Genomic DNA, 23,612 nt, shown 5'->3' with positions numbered 1-23,612 from the left:
GGCTCACAACCATCTGTAATGGGGTCTGGTGCCCTCTTCTGGCCTGCAGGCATACACATAGACAGAATATTGTATACATAATAAATAAATAAATATAAAAAATTATCTCCTAAGAATAAATTGTATTCTGTTGGTATATATTCTCCAAGATTTCTCTATACATATTTTTAATTTAAAAAGATATATATCTTTATTAATTACTTATTTAATTATATATATAATTGATTTTACTTTTTGAGATGGGATCTCACTGTGTAGCTCTGACTGACATTGAGTTATGTAGACAAGACTGGGCTTCAACTCACAGATTCGTTCTCCTGCCTCTGCCTCCCAAGTGTCAGGACTAAAAGCATGTTCTACCATGCCCGACTACAGCTGATTTTTTTTTTACACAAAAGTTCATAAACACCTTTCCATATTAATATAGTTTTCTTAGTTTTATTTATTATTTTAAAGTTTAGTTACACGTATGTATTGTATGTGTGCATACATGTACTACAGCATACCTATGAGGGCAAGAACAAGTTGCGGGCAGAGCTTCCCACTTCCACCGTGTGTGTCCTGAGGATTGAGCCCAGGTGACCGGCCATGGTGACAAGTGCTTTTACCCACAGAACCATTTTGACAGCCATAATTATAATGGTTTTCTTTCTTGCAGTAGTAAGGATTGAACCCAGGACCTTCTGCATGCCAGGCAAGAGTTCTGCCTCTAATCTAGTCTAAGACATGGGCCGGTGGGATGGCTCCGTGGATAAAGCTGCCAGCCTTCTAGGCTGACAACTTGGCTTCAATCCCCAGACCTGTACAGTGGAGGAAGTGAAATGACTTGGGAAGACATTTCCTCTGACATGCGTGGGGGCAGCAACGGTGATAATTCGGCACACCGTTTAGCTGAGGAAAGACAAACACTTCCATACTTCTGTGTATTGTGTAGAAGCAGATGTGCCGCAGATGCGCAGTATTTGCTGAATGCCTACGATCGGATAGATGTCTGTGGAACACCTGTACTTAGTGGTAGGCACTTGGAGGAAAACCAAACAATTGTAAGATGGTGAACTGGCCTTCCAGGATCTTTTCCATGTCCTTAGGCTCTTAAGCTTACAAGCTTATTGAAGGAAGAAGATACGTTTTAGAGGCCCTGGAGGGCCCAGAGCCAAGAGGTATTTCTCAAACATCATAAACTTTCTCCCAGGTGAAGCAAGTCATGGGCCAGTGGATGATTCAGCAGGTAGAGGCTCCCGACTTCAAGCCTTAAGACCTGAGTTTGATCCTGGATTCCACAGGACGGAAGGGAAGAGCTGAGTCCTGTAAATTGTCCACTGACCTCCACATGATTGCTGTGGCTTGCACAAGATAGATAGATAGATAGATAGATAGATAGATAGATAGATAGATAGATAGATAGATAGATACATACATACATACATACATACATACATATATACATACATACATACATACATGATAGATGCATCGATAGATAGATAGATACATACATAGATGATAGATGCATCAATAGATAGATAGATAGATAGATAGATAGATAGATAAATAGATAGATAGACAGACAGACACTAGTCCTTTGAATCCCTTTGGCATTCTTCCCTGCCCACGGGTCTGAAGCTCATGTTCACTGAAACATCACTTAGCAGCCTCCAGCTGTCCCTCTGTGACCTTATTGAGGTCACCTGTACTTGGGTTATTACTTAACCTTGACAGATTGTCCTTATCCCTTCACCCCCAAGTAAGTCAGACACAGAGACTCTACCGGAAGCTTCTGAAGGAAACGTAGCTTCTCAGTAAAGTAGACACTCATGACCTTTTGTTTTTTCTCCCTTTAGAACCTCGGTCCATGGCAGAGCCAGGTAAAGTTTGTCTCAACGCTAACTTACTAACGTGTGATGAGTGGTTTGAGATACACATACGTGGAAACGTAATCATTCTAAAAGTGTGAAAGCAGTCAAGAAAAGGTGAAAATAAAAAGTTCTAAAAAGATCCAAATGAACTCTAGCTGTTATTGTAGAAGGGGGGGGGAGAGGGAATATGCTCAAATTTGCATACCAATTTAATATCTAATGTTAGTATAGTTAATTTTCTTTTTTAAAAATATTTACTTATTTATTATGTATATAATACCCTGTGTACATATATGCCTGCAGGCCAGAAGAGGGCACCAAACCTCATTCCAGATGGTTGTGAGCCACCATGTGGTTGCTGGGAATTGAACTCAGGACCTTTGGAAGAGCAGGCAATGCTCTTAACCGCTGAGCCATCTCTGCAGCCCCAGTACAGTTAATTTTCTGTGTTCCTGGGGCTGTTTTCCCTGTGACCATCACTCCCACTCATTTTATGCTCTCCTCGAAATGGGGCTCGGAATTTCTTTGATGTCTGATTCCTCAGCTTTAGTGTCTCTCAAACTTAGTAGACGAGAGGCTGGGAATATTGATTATTGAGAACACTTGCCTAGTTTACTCAAAGCCGTGGGTTTGAACCCCAGAACTAGTCAAAACAAAACAAAGAAATACTTTATGGACCAGATTCAGGACCGTGCTGAGATTAAATACAGCGCGTGTGCTGCTTCTTGAGCTGGTTTTGGAGAACACCAAAGCAGAAGTGAGAGCCGTGAGGCATTTGCCGCAGACAGAGCGAGCCATTTACAAAGCAGAGCCCTCAGGCTGTCGTTGTGGCTCTGGGTGAGGAGACGGTTGGCAATGCCATTGCAATTCTCTTCTAACAGCACGGGCATTCCGGAAGGAAGCACAGACCATCTGTATCTTATACCTACGCTAGACAATAGGGCGTAGAATAAAGACCTAAGGACTAACCAGCGTTGCCTGCCATGGCCTCCTGGGAAGTTCTAGACAGTGGCTCTCAACCTTCCTGATGCAGGACCCTTTAATACAGTTCCTCATGTTGTGGTGACCCCCAACCATAAAATTATTTTCATTGCTACTGTTCTGAATCATAACATAAATATATCTGTTTTCCGATGGTAGTAGGTGACCCCTGTGAAAGGGTCATTTAACCCCCGGAGGGGTTGCAACCCATAGGTTGAGAACCGCTGCCCTGGAGGGTTCTAGTTGACTTAAATCAGTCAGCATGAAGTCCTGAGATGCCAAGCGTCCCCTAACACAGCTGTTTTAGTAGTTTTGTTTTAATGACCCTGTTCGTCTCCAGTTTTCAAAAACATCTAACTGCATTAATTTCAGGATCTAGTCATTTCTGAGAATTACCTGTGTCGTCACTCTCAAGACTCCATACTGTGTATCAGGCTGATCCATGGGTGTGACTATGCCATTCCAAAGGGAGATGGCTCTTCCATCTCCTTTCCCCCGGAATCAATCAATCAATCTCTCTCTCTCTCTCTCTCTCTCTCTCTCTCTCTCTCTCTCTCTCTCTCTCTCAGCAAATTGCTACTACTTAAACAAAGTAGTCTTTGACTGTCCAATTTTTTGTGCTGCTGGGGATCAAATCCAGGATCTCACGCACAAGCTCTCTCACCAAGGTGCGCCCCACCACCACCCCAGCCCTTCTGGCCAGTTTTAAACTGTGGCCTTTGTTTTAAATGAGCTCACTGCGAAATTTCCCCATGAAACTAACGAGAGACTGGGGTTTGGAAAACTGTTTCATTAATTTTTCTGTTACACACACACTTCCTTTCCCTTCAACCCCCGCCCAATGTGTTTTTGTGACTTCTTACTAGTTAATTGTTAGTTAATTTTTGTCATCTGGATTGATGACATAGAAACAGAATATGTGTATTATGGGCAACCACTGGTCTTGGTTCATCCTCGATGGCAAATGCTGAAGAGAATAAGAAATCAGGAGTTTGAGGCCAACCTGCGCCGCACCTTTGGGGGATGTAGCTCAATTGTTAGAGGGTTCCCCTAGCGTTGTATCCAACGCATCATCTCCAAACCCTCTTGTCAGTACCCAGCCTGTCAGCATGAGCCTTTGGTTTATGTATCTGGACTCTTTCAGCCTCCTAGCCGGTCAGTTTGCTCCAATAGTTACCCGGTGCAGCTGTTTTCAAAGAACTAATGAAGTCAGCCCCTATGTCAATGTTTATAGAACCGCCATTTGGTATCATTTAGTCTCACAGCTCCGTCTCCGCGATTAGGTCGTTTAACTTTTCTGTCTTACTGGTACACAGAGGAGATCTGCACTTTAGTCATTGCTGAGGTGTTTTCGGAAGATTCCGGATGCTTCACGTGCACCGCAAGCAACAAATACGGCACCGTGTCCAGCATCGCCCAGTTGGACGTGAGAGGTGAGCGCTCCCTAGCGGTTAGACCGGGAGTGGCAACTTCAAAGTCTTATTGCAGTTTCTGTTTTTGTTTTTTGAGACATGGTTTCTCTGTTTAGCCTTGGCTGTCCTGAAACTCACTCTGTAGACCAGCCTGGCTCCAAACTCACAGAGATCCACCTGCCTCTGCCTCCTGAGGAGTGAGACTAAGGGCGTGTGCCACCAATGCCCAGCTCAGAGTATCTTTCTTTCTGATTCATGCTGTGTAAGTGTGCGGTCAAAACCTGTTGTGGAAAGGCAATAAAGTGCAAGACTGACTGAAAACAAGATTTTAAATTGGGGCCTGGAGAAATGACTCAGCAGTTAAGAAGAGCGCTGGCTAGACTTCCCGAGGACCAAGGTCCAACATCCAACATTGACGGGGCCTCACAGCCATCCGTTACTCCAGAACCAGGCTATCCAGCGCCCTCTTCTGGCCTCCAAGGGCACTGCATACATGTAGGGCACGCACATACATACAGGCAAAGCACTCACACCTAAAATAAAATATCTCTGAAAATTTTTGATTATTAAGGAAGTTGTTCCTGGGGGCTGGTGATAAGATGGCTCAGCAGGTAAGGGTCCCTCCCACTAAGCCTGACTGATAGAATTCAGTCCCCAAGACCTACACAGTGCAAGAGGAACAGTGATTCCAGCCAGTTGTCCTTTGACCTCCTCCCTCCCGTTTTTGGCATGCCCGCATGCCTGTAAACACACATGCACAAAATAAACTAATAACAGTGTGAAGAAAAATGTCCTTGTGACTGCAGATTATAGTTCAGCTGGTGGAGGGCTTGCCTAGCAAGCCCGAAGCCCCGGGTTCTTCTCCAGCCCTGCGTAAACCAGACCATAAGGTACATACCTGTAATCCCAGCACTGGGAATGCGAAGGCAGGAGAGGTCATTGGCAACAGAGTGAGTTCAAGGTCAGCTTAGGATACCTGAGACCCTGTCTCCAAGAAACATTTATGGACAATGTCCATTTTCCAAGTTCTCATTCCCCTTGCAGCCACAGCCTCCTCAGTGGCCCTGCTGTCTCTTCATAGCTCCCGAGAAAGCAGCTCTGTGGCTTTATATAAACCACTCAGATTCTTAAGAGTACTTCAAGGGGTTGGAAGGTATTCAGTAGGTGAAGTGCTTGATTCACGAGCTCAAGCGCCTGGATTCAGTGCCCTGGGTCGACGTGCAAAAGTCAGGCATGGTAGCCTATGCTTGTAATCGCTGCCCTGGGGAGAAAGAGATCTCCTGAAGTCTTCCTTTGGCCTTCACATGTGCACACACACACACGTAAAACACACAGAACGTAGCCAGGTGTGGTGGCACAGACCTTTAACCCCAGCACTCAGGAGCCAGAGGCAGAGAAATCTCTGTGAGTTTGAGGCCAGCCTGGCCTACAGAGTGAGTTCCAGGGCAGGGCTGTTACACAAAAAAAAAACCCTGTCTTGTAACAAAACAAATAAAAATAAAACCTAGAATGCCTAGATTCTAGAGGTAGGGACTCAGGGAGTCGAGCCCACCCACATGCTCAAATAAACCAAGCCTGTATTCCACAGCCCTACACGCGTGCACTCGGATGTTCAATTCAGTTTTCCTAACATCTTCACCATTCTTGAAAGCTCTAGAGCAAGCATCTTCCTGGTGTGTGTCTCCATGGACTGATATTTTCCTACTTGTGCCCTAGCTCCAGGCGACACTTTGGGCTCAGTCCTCTTGGTGGCCTCCAGCTCAAGTTAATCTAATTGTCCTTTCAGGAAATGAAGACCTCAGCGATAACGGGGCTCTTCACTCCACCAATTCAACTACCACCCTGGCTGTGGCTGAGCAACAGCCCTCCCCACCCAACCCAGAGCCTCGTTCTGAGGAACAGCCCCCAAAGCCAAAGCTTGAAGGGGTCCTGGTGAACCATAACGAGCCCCGCTCCAGCTCCAGGATCGGGCTACGGGTGCACTTCAACCTGCCCGAAGATGACAGAGACAGTGAGGCCTCCTCTGGCAGTGGAGCAGCCAATGCCAGCCACACTAGGCCCAACTCCTTCCCTGAGAAGTTCAATGGACAGGAAACCAGGACCCCAGAGCCTTCCTCACCTGTCAAAGAGCCCCCTCCAGTCCTGGCTAAACCCAAACTGTAAGTAAAAATAGAAAGAATAGCTGTGAGTGTCTGTGTGCCTTCCATGTGTGAAAAGAGACTGACTGTTGATTCGTTCTCAGCAGCCCAGACCTGAATAATCACACAGAAGCTATGTTAATTACAACGCTGTTGGTCCAATGTCTCAGGCATATTTCTAGCTAGCTCTTACATCTTAAATTAACCCATTTCTATTAATCTGTGTATCGCCACAAGGCTGTAGCCTACAGGTAAGGTTCTGGCATGTGGTGTCTTTCTCCTTTGGCAGCTACATGGCGTCTGCTTGACTCCACCTATTCCCATGAGTCTGACCTAAAAATTATAGAAATGGGGGCTGGCAGGATGGCTCAATTGGATAAAGGTGCTTGCCATACAAGCCTAAAGGCCCAGGTTCAAGACCAAGATTCAATCCCTGGGACCCATGTGGTAGAAGAAAAGCCACTCTCACGAGCATCCTCTGGCCTCCCCCCACACACGTGTATACATACATAGGTGTGTGCACGCATGCACACACACACAAACACTAAAAATTAAATTTAAAAATGTTAATAGTAGAGCTGGGCTGGGGATGTAGCTCGGTTACCAGAGTGCTTGCCTAGGGTGCAGGGTTTGAGCCCCGGCACTGCAGTAGGGGAAGTCAGCCACACTTAGCAGGTGGAGGCAAGAGGATCTGATATTCAAGGTCAACTTCAATTTCACACAGAGTTTGAGGCCAGCCTGAGCTTCTTGAGATCTTGCCTCAGACCCAAGCAAACAAAAGACAGAGTTGGAAAACATAATTCCAAGAGAGGAAGCAGACACTGAGTGCCGTGCAGAGCAGACGTCTTTGCGTCCCCATAAATGCGCTCTTCCACTCTTCCTCATTATTAACATTCCACCCACACAGCGTGGCTCCTAAATTCGGGAAATGCCTGTCTAATGAGTTCTCTAGGTAAAGCATTTCTGGACTCTTCCCAGAATAGTATACTCTTTCTTGCACCTAATAATTATTTTTTTTTTCCGAGACAGGGTTTTTCTGTAGCTTTGGTGCCTGTCCTAGCTCTTGTAGACCAGGCTGGACTCTAACTCACAGAGATCTGCCTGCTTCTGGTTCAACATGGTGATTATTGACTTCTTTTTCAAAATGTTTCATGTGTGTGTGTGTGTGTGTGTGTGAGATTATGTGCAGCACATGTGTGCAGGTGCTCTTGGAGGCCAGAAGAGGGAGTCGGATCCCCCGAAACTGGAATTACAGGTGTGAGCCACTATGTGGGTGCTGGGATCTGAACCTGGGTCCACTGCAAGACTCATGTCTCCAGAGTTCTTTCTTTCTCATGTTGTTCTTGCACGTGATGATATATGTCAAGTGTGAGTGTGTGTGTATTTGTGTATGGTGTATGCATGTGTATGTGGATTCCTATGCCCAAAGGAAGACATTGATACCTGCAGTCTCTCTCTGCTTTTTCCCTTGAGACACAGTCTCTCATTCAGCTTGGAACTTGACTGGCAGCCAGAAAGCCCCACTGGTCCTGCCGCCCTCCTCCCCGTGCCAGCTATGTGCTGCCACACCATCTTTTTCACATGAGTGCTAAGGATTTGAACCCATGTTTTCAAACCTGCACAGCAAGTGCTCTCACGCACTGAACCGTCTCTCCAGCCCCCTTCCTCTTTTTAAGAACAAGAAAAGTCAAAGGTGATGTTTATAAGCAAGAGAAGCCTAAAGTTTATCAGGACATTTCTTTTGTTGTTGTTGGTTGTTTTTTTTTTTAAATCTTTTATTTTTTTTTATTTATTTAACTTTATTTTATGTGCATTGGTGTGAAGGTGTCAGATCTCATGGAACTGCATTTTCAGACAGTTGTGAGCTGCCATGTGGGTGCTGGGAATTGAACCTGGGTACTCTGGAAGAGCAGTCAGTGCTGTTAACCGCTGAGTCATCTCTCCAGCCCCTTGTTGGTTGTTTTTAAAACAATGTGATGTGGCCTGGCCTGGCAGGAAAGGAGGAGCTTAGCTGAGGCTGGCCTTGAACTCCTGACCCTCCTTCACCAAACACTCAAGTGCTAGGATTTAGGCATGCCCCACCATACACAGTGTCACAGGAGGACACTTTCAAGAGTAAAAGTTAATCTCTCTCTCTCTCTCTCTCTCTCTCTCTCTCTCTCTCTCTCTCTCTCTCTGCTGTTTTTCGTGCAGTGACTCCACCCAGTTACAGCAGCTTCATCACCAAGTGTTACTGGAACAGCAGCAGCTGCAAAATGCATCTCCTTCATCACCCAAGGAGTCCACTTTCAACTTCAGCGCCTTGAACTCGGCTCCCCCGGCTCCCCCTGCAGTGACCATTTCCAGCAAGCAGGTGAAGGGTCCTGCACCACAGACGTTCAGCTTGGCCCGGCCAAAGCATTTCTTCCCCTCTGCAAGCACTTCCACGGCAGCCGTGTCCCCATCCAGCTCCCCAGTCTTCACCCTGAGTAACACTCCTCAGACAATCCAGAGGACGGTCAGCAAAGAAAGCCTCTTACTGTCTCACCCCTCTACACAAGGAAGATCTCCAGGGGGGCTCTCCATCCAAAATGAGCCAGCTCCTCCTGGCCCAGCAGAGCCGGCAGCGCCGCCGCCACCACCGCTCACGTATCCCATCCCCAGTGGAAACCAGTTTCAGCCTCACTGTGTGTCCCCAACTCCTGTCTCTCCTACCGGTCGGATTCAGAACCCAGTGGCTTTCCTCAGCTCTGTCCTGCCTTCTCTCCCATCCATTCCACCCACCAATGCCATGGGGCTGCCTAAAAGCGCACCATCTGTGTAAGTGTCTTGAAGGTTTGGAGACGCCAGTTAAGAGGGACACATGCATAGAATAGCTTGGCCTGAGCCAGGACTCTCAGCGCAATGGGATTCTGATATAATCTTATTAAATAGATATAAAATGGATATTGAATGCCTCGGGGCAAGGGGCATGATTTTTTCCCTCTCTTTCTTTCTTTCTTTCTTTCTTTCTTTCTTTCTTTCTTTCTTTCTTTCTTTCTTTCTTTCTTTTAGACAGGGTTTCTTTGTGTAACCCTGGCTATCCTGGAACTCACTATTGTAGACCAGGCTAGCCTGGAACTCAAAGATTCACCTGCCCGTGAGGTGCCAGGGCAGTGTGCCACAATGCTTGGCAATTAAAACTAGGCAGTTCAGCCAGGCGGTGGTGGCACATGCCTAATCCCAGCATTTGAAAGGCAGAGACAGGTGGATCTCTGTGAATTAGAGACCAGCCTGGTCTACAGAGCGAGTTCCAGGACAGGTCTCAAAGCTATAGAGAAACCCTGTCTTGAAAAACAAAACAAAACAGGTAGTTTATTTGGTAGAGCACTTGCCTAGCTTGAATGAAGCCCTAGGTTTGGTGCCCAGCATCTGATAACCTGTGTGTGGTTCGCACACCTGTTAATTCTAATGCTGAGAGTCAAATATGGGAGGATCAGAAGTTCAAGACCATCCTCAACTACACAGCTAGTTCAAGGCCAGCCAAGTGGAATCTTGTCTCAAAATAATAAAATAAAATGCCTCTACTTACAGTGCTGAGGTCAGGTGGTCATTTTATCCACTCCGACCTATATACACTGACTAGTCATTTCATAGGGGTGCGGATTTCTTTTACAGACCGCCCCAGGGCCTGATGAAGAAAACCGCAAAGGCTTCCCCGGCAATGAGTGACGATTACATCCTGGAGACTAAGAACTCAGTGATTCTAGACTTGGGGAAGAAAGTGAATTTTGGAGATCTCAGATCACACCAGCAGGTAAGAGTGTTGAACGCAAATGGTTGGGTGAAATCTGTTTTAAGGATGTTTGGATGCAGTCTTTGGGTGCTGAGGTCAGCTGTCCTTAAGAGGATGGATGATCACAGCTTCGACGGCAGAGCATGCACTGAGCCAGCGGGGGAACTGTTGATGGAGAAGGCGGCTCTGAACCACTCCCATCGGGTTTACCTGTTTATGGGTGTGCACAGCAGCTGTAATTCTAGAAATCTCGAAACCAGAAATCTAGAAAGGACAGGTCATTTATCATTGATTTGAGTTCTATACTGCCCATATTACACAGAAGGGTGTGTCTGTCTGTCTGTCTGTGTCTGTGCTGTAAGTGTTTATCACTCTAGTTGGCAGTACACTTGTGAGAATGGAGCCTAAAAATGAGGCAGGCTAAAGTCTCATGCAATAGTCAGCTTTTATTTAGAGCATCAGACGTGTGTGTGTGTGTGTGTGTGTGTGTGTGTGTGTGTGTGCGCGCGCGCGCGTATGTGTGCGCTTTTGAGACAGGCTTTCTCTATGTAGTCTGGCTGTTCTGAAACTCACTCTGTAGACCAGGCTGGCCTCAGTCTCATAGAGTTGGCCTGCCTCCCTCCCAAGTGCAGGGATTAAAGGCATGCGCCTCCACTGCCCCGCAGAGCGTCAGACTATACTCTGAGGGTTAAATAGAATCACACGAGTAAAGTGAGCAATCACAAGGACAAACTGCACATGGCAAAGCCATATTTTTTCAGACACATAAACAAATAACAATAGCCAGCTGTAATAATAATCTAAAACAACCTCACTCCTATCTGCCACACCTGGGAGGGGCACAAAAACACATCCCAAGAACAATTCCGTGGTTTTGAAGAAACCAATGTCACAAAGACTCTCATTTTCTTCAAGATCTTTTCACAGGCACTCAGAATTCTCACACAACTCCACTCTTAAACTGTGTTCAGGTGTGTGTGTTCTTTCCTTTGATTACAGAGATCACGGGAGGCAGCTAATAAAGAAACTTTCCGTTTTTATTCTGAGAGTGAGTAAGGCAGCAGTGAGAAGTGGCCTAAACCAGAATGGGAAGTCGGACATGGATGTCCATCGGTGATGGATCTGTAGTGACAGTGCAGGAAGAACCTGTGGGTGTAACGTAAACACACTGCTTGCATTTTACACGGTCCATTAGGAACTCTGACATTGCTTGGAACTTTACACTTGGATCTGTGTGTGGCAGAGACAGTTGACCTTGAGAGCAAGCAAAGTGCTGCCCAAACTGCCCAGAGCTCAGGGATTTATTAACAGGCTAGACGGCATTCTCTGCCACGGTGTCCTTGCTCCTGAAGCTCAACCTGCCAAATGTTTAATCTGTCGCGGAAGCAACTTGGCCTTTATATTCTTATTTTAGTGCGCATCAATTCATCCACTGTACTACATGGTTGGTACATTGATTAGCTATATCTGGTTTTTTATATTTTTAATTTTATAAACATTACTATAAAAAGCTTGCAGATAAACTAATCGGGCTAAAATCTTACTTTAGTGCTCATCTTTAATTCATGCATTGTATTACGCGGTTGGTACACTGATCAGGTAAATCTGTGTGTTTTATATTTTAATTTTATAAACTTTACTGTAAAAAGCTTGCAGAAAGACTAACCACACACCAAAGGGAGCCAGACCCAAACTGTGCTTGTCTGTGGTATTCTCTACCTTTTGAGCAGCCTTTCTGAAGCTGGATTTCACACTTTCACTATCGGATATATTTTTATGCACTTATTTTCCAAAAGCTTACCAGGCGGGTTCCTCCCCAGGACCCATAACAAGGTAGAGGTAGAGGGGTGCTGGATGGCTCTCCTCAACTTGACACAAACCCTGACATTTCTGGAAGGAGGGAATCTATTTTTCTGTTGCTGTTTTGCTTTTGTTTCTCTCTGTAGACCAGGCTGGCCTCAAACTCACAGAAATCCTCCTGCCTCTGCTTCCTGAGTGTTGGGATTTAAGGTGTGTGTGTTATGTGTGCCACCATCCCCCCCAGGTGCCACCATCAGATTGGGCTGTAGGCAAGTCTGCATGATATTGTCTTGATTAGTGACTGATGTGAGAGGGCCTAGCCCACTGTGGGTGGTACCACCCCTGGGCAGTGGTCCTGGTCCGTATAAGAAAGTAAACTGGGGCTGTACCAGCTTGCACTCCCACCAGCAGTGCAGAAGTGTTCCCTTTTCCCTACATCCTCTCCAGCATAAGTTGTCATCAGTGTTTTTGATCTTGGCCATTCTGACAGGTGTAAAATGGAATCTCAGAGTTGTTTTGATTTGCATTTCTCTGATGACTAAGGATGTTGAGCATTTCCTTTAGTGTCTTTTAGCCATTTTAGATTAATCTCCTGAGAGTTCTCTGTTTAGGTCTGCACTCTGTTTTTTTTATTGGATTATTTGTTCTTTTGATGACCAATTTCGTGAGTTCTTTATATATTTTGGAGATCAGACCTCTGACTGATGTGGGGTTGGTGAAGATCTTTCTCCCATTCTGTAGACTGTCATTTTGTCTTGTTGACCGTGTCCTTTGCTTTACAGAAGCTTTTCAGTTCCAGGAGGTCCCGTTTATTAATTGTTTTTCTCAGTGTCTGTGCTACTGGGGTTATATTTAGGAAGTGGTCTCCTTTGCCAAGTATACTTCCCACTTTCTCTTCTATGAGGTTCTGTGTGGCTTTATGTTGAGGTCTCTGATCCATTTGGACTTGAGTGTTGTGAGGTAACCCAGACCCAGAAAGACAATTATCACATGTACTCTCTCATAAGTGGTTTGTAAACATAAAGCAAGGAAAATCAGCCTACAAATCACAATCCCAGAGAACCTAGCCGACAATGAGGACCCTAAGAAAGAATACATGGATCTAATCCACATAGGAAGTAGAAAAAGACATGATCGCCTGAGTAAATTGGGAGCATGGGGACCATGGGAGAGGGTTGAAGGGGAGGGGAGAGGAAGGGAGGGAAGTAGAGAAAAATGTAGAGCTCAATAAAATAAAATAAAAACTGTAACATACTTTAGGGGAAAAAAGTAAACTGGGCAATCATGAGGAGCAAACCAGTAAGTAGCGTTACTCCATGGCCTCTGCTTCGGTTCCTGCCTTGAGTTCCTGCCCTGACTTCCCTGGATAATGGAAGCTGTAAGATGAAATAAACCCTGTCCTCTCAGATTGCTTTTGGTCATAGTCTTTTTTTTTATATTTATTTATTATGTATACAATATTCTGTCTGTTTGTCTGCCTGCAGCCAGAAGAGGGCACCAGATCTCATTACAGATGGTTGTGAGCCACCATGTGGGTGCTGGGAATTGAACTCGGATCTTTGGAAGAGCAGGCAATGCTCTTAACCACTGAACCATCTCTCCAGCCCTTGGTCATAGTCTTTATCACAGCAATAGAAACTTCAACTAAGGGGCCAGAGAAATGGCTCCATGGTTAAGAATACTATATATCTTTTCAGAAGACCCCGGGTTCAATGTCAAGTACTCATATGATGGCTCATAGGCATGTACACGCTGCACAGACATATGTGTAAGCAAAACATCCAGACACATAAAGTAAAAGTAATATATATATATGAAACCCTAACTAAGAATGAACTCCAGGAAGCTGTCTGGGACATTGGCATGCTGTCCTGGCACGCATGCGTGACCCATTACACACTAATAATAGTAAAGTTTTTTACATAGAAATTTCAGTGTCCCCTTCCGATTGGCAGGAGTATAAAATTTCGAGCTTTGAGCAGAGGCTGATGAATGAGATAGAGTTCCGCTTGGAGCGCACGCCCGTGGACGAATCAGATGACGAGATCCAGCATGATGAAATCCCCACGGGCAAGTGCATCGCACCCGTCTTTGACAAAAGACTCAAGCACTTCCGGGTGATGGAAGGCTCTCCGGTCACCTTCACCTGCAAAATTGTCGGGATCCCGGTTCCAAAGGTAGGGAAGATGGCCTGCCAGGTGAGCGTCAGCAGCATGGAACTATCTACAAGTTCTTTCAGAAAGTCTCACGGGGCTGGGATGTAGCTCAGCGCCAGAGTTCTTGCCTCTAATGGCTCTAACGTGTCCTCTAGACCAGAAAGAAAATCTTGGGGAGTAAGAGAGATGGCTTCTCAGTTAAGAGCAATTGCTGGGATGGGCGTTCAGTTCCCAACACTGTCAACCACCTGTAACTCCAGCCCCAGGGCATCTGATGCCCTCTTCTGGCCTCTACCTGAACCCCCACCCACCCACTAGAAACATTAAAAAGAAAAGTTTCAGGCTTGGAATGTAGTATGCATGAAACCCTGGATTCAGTCCTCAAAACCATATTTAAAAAAAATTTTTTTTTGACTGGGTGGTGGTGGTGTCACATGACTTTAATCCCAAAAATTAGGAGGCAGAGACAGGCAGAACTCTGGGTACAAGCCCAGTCTAGATTACAAAGCCAGTTCCAGGACAACCTAGACTACACAGAGAAACCGTGTCTGGGAAAAAAAAAAATCAAACCCCAAACCAAACCAAACAAATAAACAAAAGCAAAAAACAACAAAACCTAGACATGGTGATACATGTCTGTAATCTCGACACTCAGGAGAATCATGAATTCAAGACCATCCTTGGCTATAGAATATGTTCGAGACCAGCCTAGGCTGCATGAAACAAAACACACACACACACACACACACAAAAAAAAAAAACAACAACAACTTATACTGTAGTGAAACCTCTACAGAATAAAAATGAAAAATAATACTCAAAAATTAGCAAAGCCCAGGTGATTTAGAAAAAAAAAAGGATCAAGAACAGGATTATTAGGCCAAAAAGAAATCAGACTAGTTAGGGTTTTTTATTTTTTTATTTTTTGGGCGGGGGTCCTGACTGTCCTGGGCCTCTCTATATAGACCAGGCTGGCTTCACAGCCATAGAGATCCACCTGCCTCTGTCTCTGGAGGGCGGGGATTAAAGGCATGCGACACCACTTCAGACCTTGTTAGAATTTTAATAAAAGTGTAGAACAAATTTCTTAGTCGTGCTGCCTTGTTTTGGATTATTGACTCTCATCAAACTCACAAGATTACTCTTCTTCATTAGGTTTAGTTTCTACTCAGCACCCACAGGGTGCTGTACAGAGAGGGATATCTTAGTGTCCTTGCTGTACAGAGAGGGATATCTTAGTGTCCTTGCTGTTAGGTTAGCAAACGCCAGCAATGCCCCGTGCTTGGTGTTGGCTGCTGAACAATCCTCTGAGTCACCACATTCCTTGGCAATCAGGGAAGGATTTGCACCGGTGTGGCTGCGGCAGGGGATCCACTTTCACAAACACAAGAGCAGTACTGCCACACACGGATCGGTAACCAAGGAAGAGGCGAAGTGGGCACTGACAACCAGTACTTTATCCCTCTGCCCCCCATGCCCTCCTCTCACCCACCTCCTTGCCCCGCCTCGAGGAACTCACTCTGGCACGTGCAGTGCTGACCACTGAAATATTTGCACAGCAAATCTGTACTGATTTCAGTCTTAGAGTTCGGTTTTGGGCCAGGGCTTAAATTTAGCAACTTGATCCTAGCCTTATTCCTTTTGATCCAATAAACCATCCTAGCCTTTCAGCTTCGTGGCTGGGGTTTACATAGGATAATAGGGGATGATCCAAGTTCCTGTGTTCATTATTTTACCTGTGAAGACATATTTGGTCCGTAAAACATCCTTAAGCTAATTATGAGGTACAATAAAGATAGTCAAAAGCTTTACCGCATGCTAAACTACATCGTATTTCTTACTGGAGTTCTGTATAGGTACAGAAGGAGGTGCACAGTATTCTGTCCTTTTGAATATATCTTATGATTTTACTAAGTGTTTGCAGAAATGAGTGATTTGTCCCAGGGATGGCATTCAACCTCCGTCTCATATTCTGAAGCTCCGGCATGGTGAGCCCTCACCAACAGCTCCTTCTCCCTCCAGGTTTATTGGTTCAAAGATGGGAAACAGATCTCTAAGAGAAGTGAGCACTGCAGAATGAGGCGAGAAGGGGACGGGACCTGCTCCCTGCACATCGAATCCACCAACGGTGACGATGACGGCAACTACACCATCATGGCGGCCAACCCCCAGGTGGGTGGCAGGGCTCCTGGGCATCAGAAGGAGTGATCCAGTGACAATGCATTGAGTTTGAAGGCAGAAAACAAATCAACACGAAAACAGGGGGCTGGAGAATTGGCTCAATAGTTAAGAGCATTTGCTGCTCTTCCAGAAGACCCATGTTCAGTTCCCCACCACCACCACCACACACACACATATAAATAAAGATTGTATGTGTGATGCAGATGCCCTCTGGGACCAGAAGATGGTGTCAGATCCCCTAGAACTGGATGGAGTAACAGGTGATAGTGTAGATGCCGGAAACGACTCTGGTCATCTGAAGTGCAGCAAGCTCTCTTAACTTCTTAACTGGGAGGTGCTATCACATGCCTTTGATCCCAGCACTCAGGAAGTAGAGATAGGCAGATCTCTGGGCTCAAGTTCTGCCTGGTCTACAGAGTGAGTTCCAGAATGGCCAGGGCTACACAGAGAAACCCTGTCTTGAAAAACAAAACAAAACTAAAATCATATTGCTTTCATTTCTCTTGGGCAAAGATAATCTTTCATTGTTAGAAAAAAATGTATAATGTTTTGGTGAAGAAAACATTTATGTAAATGTGCATTTCTCCTTATTTTAAATTTGCTTGTTTTCTGCTTCTCAGGGGAGAATCAGCTGTTCTGGCCACTTGATGGTACAGAGTTTGCCCATTCGAAACAGACTCAGCCCTGCTGGTCAGTCTCACAGGTAATGCAGACCCCCCTTTTCTGGACCCCTCCCATGTCCCCACTCACCACAGTGACTCACTACCTAAATGTAGGGCACACACTGTGCCACCACAGGGGGCTCCTTGGAATACAGACATCCAGCCTGGTCCAGAGCCAGAGCATCCAAGTCAGATTTCGCACTTCAAACAGAATCCCCAAGAGATGCATGGGCACATTTAAGTTTGAGAAGCTTCAGGCTTTGGCATTTAAAAAAAAAAAAAAACAGTCTTCCATGTAGCCCAGGCTGCCCTCAAATATAGCAGAGGATGCCCTTAATCTGATACTTCTGCCTTCACCTCCTAAGTGTTGGGATTATAGGCTTGCACCACTACACCCAGTCTTTGTCGTACTGGGGAATGAACCTGGCTTCATGCATGCTAAACAGGCACTAGCCCAATTGAGTAACATTCCCAGTCCCTTTGATACAATTGTTTTTTTTAAATTGATTTATTTATTATGTATACAATATTCTGTCTGTGTGTATGTTTGTAGAGGGCACCAAACTTCATTACAGATGGTTGTGAGCCACTATGTGGTTGCCGGGAATTGAACTCAGGACCTCTGGAAGAACAGGCAATGCTCTTAACCACTGATCCATCTCTCCAGCCCCCTTTGATACAATTGTTATGATTCAAAACATTGTAGCCACCAGTAACACCTGTGCACACAATGCCTGACAGACCCTTTGAAACCACCGGCTTTTCTATTGCCAGACAGAAACTAGAATATTTCCGCTGTCATCTCCATGATAACTGATTTTCTTCTCAGATTTTATGAAGTACTAATGAGAAAGAGCCTGGCTTTCCCCTGGAGTCTTAGGGTGCCACAAAGTCTTAGCAGATTGCTGCTGAGGCTGATGAGTTAAATGACTTACTAAAGGACCAAAAATAGAGGCCCATGTTTCACATAGTGTTACACTGCCCTCGGGAAGACGCTTCCTTTATCTTTGCTATTTTATTTTGTTTTCAAGAACAGCTGTTACTGTTGGTCTCTCTGACTGAGTTCAAGTTCATGGTCATGTTTAATTATCAGCCATAATTTATTGCCGGGCTGAATTTTATTGTGTTCACAGCCATTTTGTTCTGGGTGATTTTGGGAGGGCCTTACTTTGGGCTCTCAGATGGAGTACTGATTTCTGTGTTTATTTTGATGACTTTTCAACAAGTTCCAAAGCCCACAGAGAGGGGAGCTAAGCCAATTAGTGCTGAATAACTTCAGAGAGGAATAAACTAAGTCTTGCTTGTTTTATTTCCACTGTTTTTAATTACGTGTATGGTCGGGGTGTGTGCACAGAGTACAGCAGATCCTCTTGAGCCGGAGTTACAGGTGCTTGTGAGCCACCCGGAGTGGGCGTTGGGGACTGAACTTGGGTCTTCTGGAGGCATCCAGTCCGGAGCCTATTTCCTGGATTTCAGAGTTTGGAGATGATTCTACAATGTACAATGCCACAAGGAGTTTTGGTTTTGTTTGAGTTTGGTTTTGCATGCGTGCATGTGTGCGTGTGTGTGCGTGTGTGTGTGTATCAGTTCTAAGCTGTGATTGATTGACTGTCCAGTGAAGCCTTTCTACTCTAGGGTGTGGTTCATTTGGTAGAGTACTTACCTAGCATGCTCCAGGTCCTGGGTTCCATCTCCAGTAGGTACTACATAAACTGGGTGTAACGACGCTTGCCTATAATGTCAGAACTCAGGAGCTAAAGACAGGAGAACCAGTTCAAGGTCATCCTGGATTTACTTATTGAGCTCAGCCCAGGCTACAGGAGACCCTGCCTCATTATAGCCTTATAGCCATTTCTAAATGCACGTGGTTATTGTTATACATTTGCAAATGCTTCTTGTAGGGGAAGAGCCAGAATGCAAGAGAGAGACAAGGAGCCTCTACAGGAGCGCTTTTTCCGGCCACATTTCCTGCAGGCCCCAGGGGACATGGTGGCTCACGAGGGCCGTCTCTGCCGGCTGGACTGTAAGGTACTTCCAAACACCTGTCCTTAGCTCCAGGCCTGTCCCGAGTTTTCATCTAGTTCCTTGTTTGCACTCATTTTTGTCTGTGTTTGTTATGTGGGGTTTCTCCCAGACAGAAGGGTCTTAGGGAAGGGAGGGAAATTGTCCCCACCATAGGCTCCTTTAGAGCATTTTATCTTTTTAATACCATACAAAAATATGCATTAAAATCTTAAACTATCTTAATAAAAATTATGTAAGCATAAAAATTTTTAAAGAAAAAAAACTGTTTTATGTGGGCCTTACATAAGTCAATTCTTCACTGTGAAAAGATAACCAAAAAGGACTAACGTGTGTACTTTTCCATATGGTCCCTGGAATCCTTTATTGCTATGAAGCCAGAAGCTTAGATTTTTTTGCATCTTTGGTTGTAGGGAGGGAGAACCTTTGAAAAGTCATAGGTGTGAGAAGACAGAGCCAAAGCACTCTGAGCGAACAGGGTCATTTCCTCCCACTAAGCCACCTCTGTCACCTGTTGTGATTCTACATTCTGATTTATCAGTGAAGCTTCATAGGTTCAGGTCAGTGAAGGCTGGAGGTTAAACATGCGCAGACAACCCCTTCCTGTGCGTGGCTCTTATCCTCCTCAGCTGCTGTCTAAATGACATTCAGGTTCTATGCTCTCCTGTCTCTAAACCCCAAACACTACCGGTGCCTGGCTCCCATCCCAAGAGATTCTGGTTTAATATTATAATTCGTCATCAAGATTTTTTTTATACTTAGTCCATGAGCAAAATCTGAGAACTTTGATTTAATATCTGACTCTTCTCTAATTCTGGTATCTAAGCTGAAGTCAGCCCTCTTATTGATGCCACGGGCCTGTTTTATCCACTCAGCTCAGCCAATATTCCGCTCTAGGATATAATCACACGGGTTAATCGTGGCTGAAGGGAGGCCAGGATTCCACACAGTTCAAACTCACAGCGCCGTTCATTTAGATCCCTCTACCCTGCGTTTCCCTTCGCCATCTATCTGGTGCCAACAAGGATAAAGCATCCACTCACCAGATAAACGTGCCTGTCATCAGCGCACCACCTGAATCAGCTGTTCCGTTGGTTCTTAGGTGAGTGGCTTACCGCCCCCAGAGCTGACGTGGCTGCTCAATGGGCGCCCCGTGCTACCAGATGCCTCCCACAAGATGCTGGTCAGAGAGACGGGGGTCCACTCTCTGCTCATCGACCCGCTCACGCAACGCGACGCAGGGACCTATACGTGCGTGGCTACCAACAAAACCGGGCAGAATTCCTTTAGTTTGGAGCTCACCGTAGTAGGTAAGTCTCGCTGAGGGACCTCTAAGCAGAACTTCCTTCATGCCGACTGTCCGGATACTCAGGGGCTCTGGCAGAATTCTGGAATCCCTCACCCCAGCAATATGTTTCCCCTTCGCCACAGTAGACCCTATTTTCTACACTGGTTTCTGAGATACATAGTAATCCAGACATGTAAGGTGGTTGCTTTTCATTTTAATCAGACAATCAATGGGAGCAACCGCAACACTTGACTAAACAATCAATGGGTTATTTAATCGGCTGTCACTAAATTCTAGTCTTTTGCCCTTCAGTCTGTGATTCCTGGAACACACCAGGCTCTTCTGTTCCCTGAGTTACGAACCTTTGCATTGCACCAGTGATACTGCTAACTGAATGGTCCTTAACCAGCCCTCTTCTCATTCAGGACCAAGGATTTATCAGCTCAGTTGGCAGAGTGCCCAAGAGCACACAGAGTCCACTTAGACCGGGTATGGCGGCATATACCTGACACTCAGCACTGTGGAGGTGGGGACAAGGAGGTCATCCCACAGAGATAAAACCAGCCCGGTTACCTGAAGCCTCCTCTCAAAAATAAAAGTAGGAATTAATAAAATGTAAAGGCTGAAGTTGAGGGTCACCACCCTGGCACAGTGGGTTCACCAGGCAGCGCTCGACCACCTCCCCTGGGTTTCCATGGCGCAAGAATAGGCAAGCTTCCCAGAGCGCTTGCAGACTGCGGTGTTCATTGTTCACAGCTCTGCCTCCCTGCGGGCTCTGAGCTTCCTCCACGGACAGAGGCGCTGGTTGGCTGTGTTGTGTTCTTACGGGGAAGGAGATATGCCACCGCCTGCGTGTGGTCAGAGTGCAGCTTGCAGACGTAGTCTGGCCCCTTCCGCCACGCAGGCCTGGAAATCTAACTCAGGTCTTCAGGCTCAACGGCAATCGCCTTTACCCACTGAGCCACGTGCTGAGACCTCGGTTTGGGTTTCTCTGATGTTGGCCTCAGAGGAAGGTGAACCCCAAATGTCGAATCCCAAAGCAAATGAGCCTTCACCTAATCAGATGGCATGAACAGAACACAGCAATGCCACAGAAAGGGAAGTAAGACATCATCAGCTGCAGGGCAGTGGTCCAGTGGGGATCTTAGTGCTAGGCTTCCTCCTACTATGGACAGCCCACTAAGTAAACCAACCTAAACTAGGCAATCCCAGCACGAGGGAGGCAGAGGCAGGTGGATCTGAGTTTGAGGCTAGCCTAGTCTACAGAGTGAGTTCCAGGACGGCCAGGGCTACAGAAAAGCCTGCCTAAGGAAAAAAAAGAAAAGAAATGAAAAGAAAAGAAGGGAGGGAGGGAGGGAGGGAGGGAGGGAGGAAACCAACAGCCAGCACTGATGTTCCTCTTCCTCAGCCAGTGGCTGCTCTCCTGTGAACCCTTTTCCTTTGCTCTTAATTTAATCTCACCAGCAAAATAGGAAACTGTAATTTTGCTGCAGGCTTATACCTTTTCCCATATTTCTAAAACAGTGACTTTGATAGATGAGGCTACCTTCTGGGGACGCATAATGTGGTAAAGGTTTTTACCCCAAATACATATGGGAGGGAACATGCAAAATAGAAAAATGACAATGTGGCCAAATCTAAAGAGTCAGTTGGGGGCTGGAGAGATGGTTCAGTGGTTAGAACACTCATTGCTGATGCAGAGGACCTGGGTTTGGTCCCCAGAACCCACATGGCAGCTCACAGAAGCCTCTAACTCCTGTTCCAGGAGCTCTGAAGTCCTGCCTAGCCCTCAAGACCCCTGAATGCACAAAACTCACCCAGATTCCCATTCATATGCATACACAATAAACAAAAAAGTTTAAGTCGGGTGAAAATTTAGTTCCTATGAAATAAAGTCCTCAAAAAAATCAGTTTTAGTACATGAGATATGTTCTCAAAAGTCATTATTTGACTATTGAGGTGACTTAGTGGATAAAGGCCTCTGCCACCAAGCATTCTAACCTGAGTTCAAATCCCGGGACTCCAAGTGATAGAACAGGAAAAATAACTCCTGACAAAAGCTGGCACACACACATACATCCAAACACATGCACATAGGCACACACACACACAAACTGGAACACACATACACACATACAAACACACACAAATCAAATGAATTAATTAAATGTAACTTTGAAAAACTTTTTTTTTTTTTTGGTTTTTCAATATAGGGTTTCTCTGTGTAGCCCTGGGTGTCCTAAAACTAGCTCTGTAGAGATCATGCTGGCCTCAAACTCACAGAGATTTGCCTACTTTTGATTCCTGAGTGCTGGGATTAAAAAAAACTTTTTTTTAAAAGTGACTATTTCTGAGTGGGATGATGATGCATGACTTTATTCCCAGTACAAGCAAAGTTCAAAGCCAGCCTGGTCTACAAAGCAAGTTCCAGGACAGCCAATACAATGGGACCCTGTCTCAAAATAAAATAAAATAAAACAAAATAATAAAATAAAATAAAGGTGATGCGTCTGAGGCAGAAACCTCAAGGGACTTGCTACTATTCAAATATAAAAGTAACTTCTCTTCTTTAGCCAAAGAGGTGAAGAAAGCACCCATGATCCTGGAGAAACTCCAAAACAGTGGTGTTCCCGAGGGCCACCCGGTGAGACTGGAGTGTCGTGTGGTAGGCATGCCCCCACCCGTGTTCTACTGGAAGAAAGACAACGAGACCATCCCTTTCAGTAGAGAGAGGATCAGGTACAGCAAGCACAGTCTCTGTGGAGACATCCATGCTCAGAGGGGCCTGGTGGGCCATCCAGATAAGCCTGCAGCCTTGACAGCTGGCTTCTTTCATTGAATATGGCTCTACCGCGTTTCAGCCAGGCTGTTGTACGTGTCCCAAGCCTGCCTGGGCCACAGTGAATTCCGAGCCAGTCTAGGGGAGAGTAAAACTCAGTCTCAAAAGCGGGTGGGATGTGTGTGTGTGTGTGGAGCCCCTCCCTCTGTCAGAAGTCTATTTTCCTTCTCACTTTGCCTTAATAAAAGTCTGGTTACCAGAGAGAGAAAGCAATACTGACCTCACGTGTCCGAGGCGTGGTGGCATTCCCACCCTCCCCAGACTCAGGAGGAATCAGGAGTCCAAAGTTATCAACTTGGCTACAGAGCAAGTATGAAGCTGTTCTGGGCTCTATAAGATACTGCCCTGCCTCCAAAATGAAAAGTTCTTAAAAATATACATGGAGGAGCTGGAAAGATGGCTCAGCAATGAAGAGGTCCGGAGTTCAATTCCCAGCATCCTCCCTGGGTGAATCCCAGCTGCCTGTAACTCTAGTTCTAAAGACCCAGCAGCTGGTTCAGGCCTCCACAAGCTCCTGCATATA

General features: G+C 45.7%; 1 protein-coding gene across 1 annotated transcript in view; it reads left to right on the top strand.

The window, feature by feature from the left end:
• The window catches only part of Mypn (myopalladin), a 78,453-nt gene that overhangs the window by 51,442 nt on the left and 3,399 nt on the right, over window positions 1-23,612 (top strand). Inside the window, exons 8-18 of the mRNA XM_005360442.2 lie at window positions 1,842-1,865; window positions 4,154-4,270; window positions 6,036-6,408; window positions 8,581-9,186; window positions 10,024-10,162; window positions 13,897-14,118; window positions 16,120-16,269; window positions 16,899-16,981; window positions 18,842-18,968; window positions 20,065-20,272; window positions 22,824-22,989. Of these exons, the coding sequence (XP_005360499.1) occupies window positions 1,842-1,865; window positions 4,154-4,270; window positions 6,036-6,408; window positions 8,581-9,186; window positions 10,024-10,162; window positions 13,897-14,118; window positions 16,120-16,269; window positions 16,899-16,981; window positions 18,842-18,968; window positions 20,065-20,272; window positions 22,824-22,989 (2,215 nt within the window). The remainder of the gene's footprint in view (window positions 1-1,841; window positions 1,866-4,153; window positions 4,271-6,035; window positions 6,409-8,580; window positions 9,187-10,023; window positions 10,163-13,896; window positions 14,119-16,119; window positions 16,270-16,898; window positions 16,982-18,841; window positions 18,969-20,064; window positions 20,273-22,823; window positions 22,990-23,612) is intronic.

Source organism: Microtus ochrogaster, linkage group LG2 (genome assembly GCF_000317375.1).
Source record: "Microtus ochrogaster isolate Prairie Vole_2 linkage group LG2, MicOch1.0, whole genome shotgun sequence".
Lineage (NCBI taxonomy): Eukaryota > Metazoa > Chordata > Mammalia > Rodentia > Cricetidae > Microtus > Microtus ochrogaster.
This window is presented reverse-complemented; position numbering and strand designations above follow the sequence as displayed.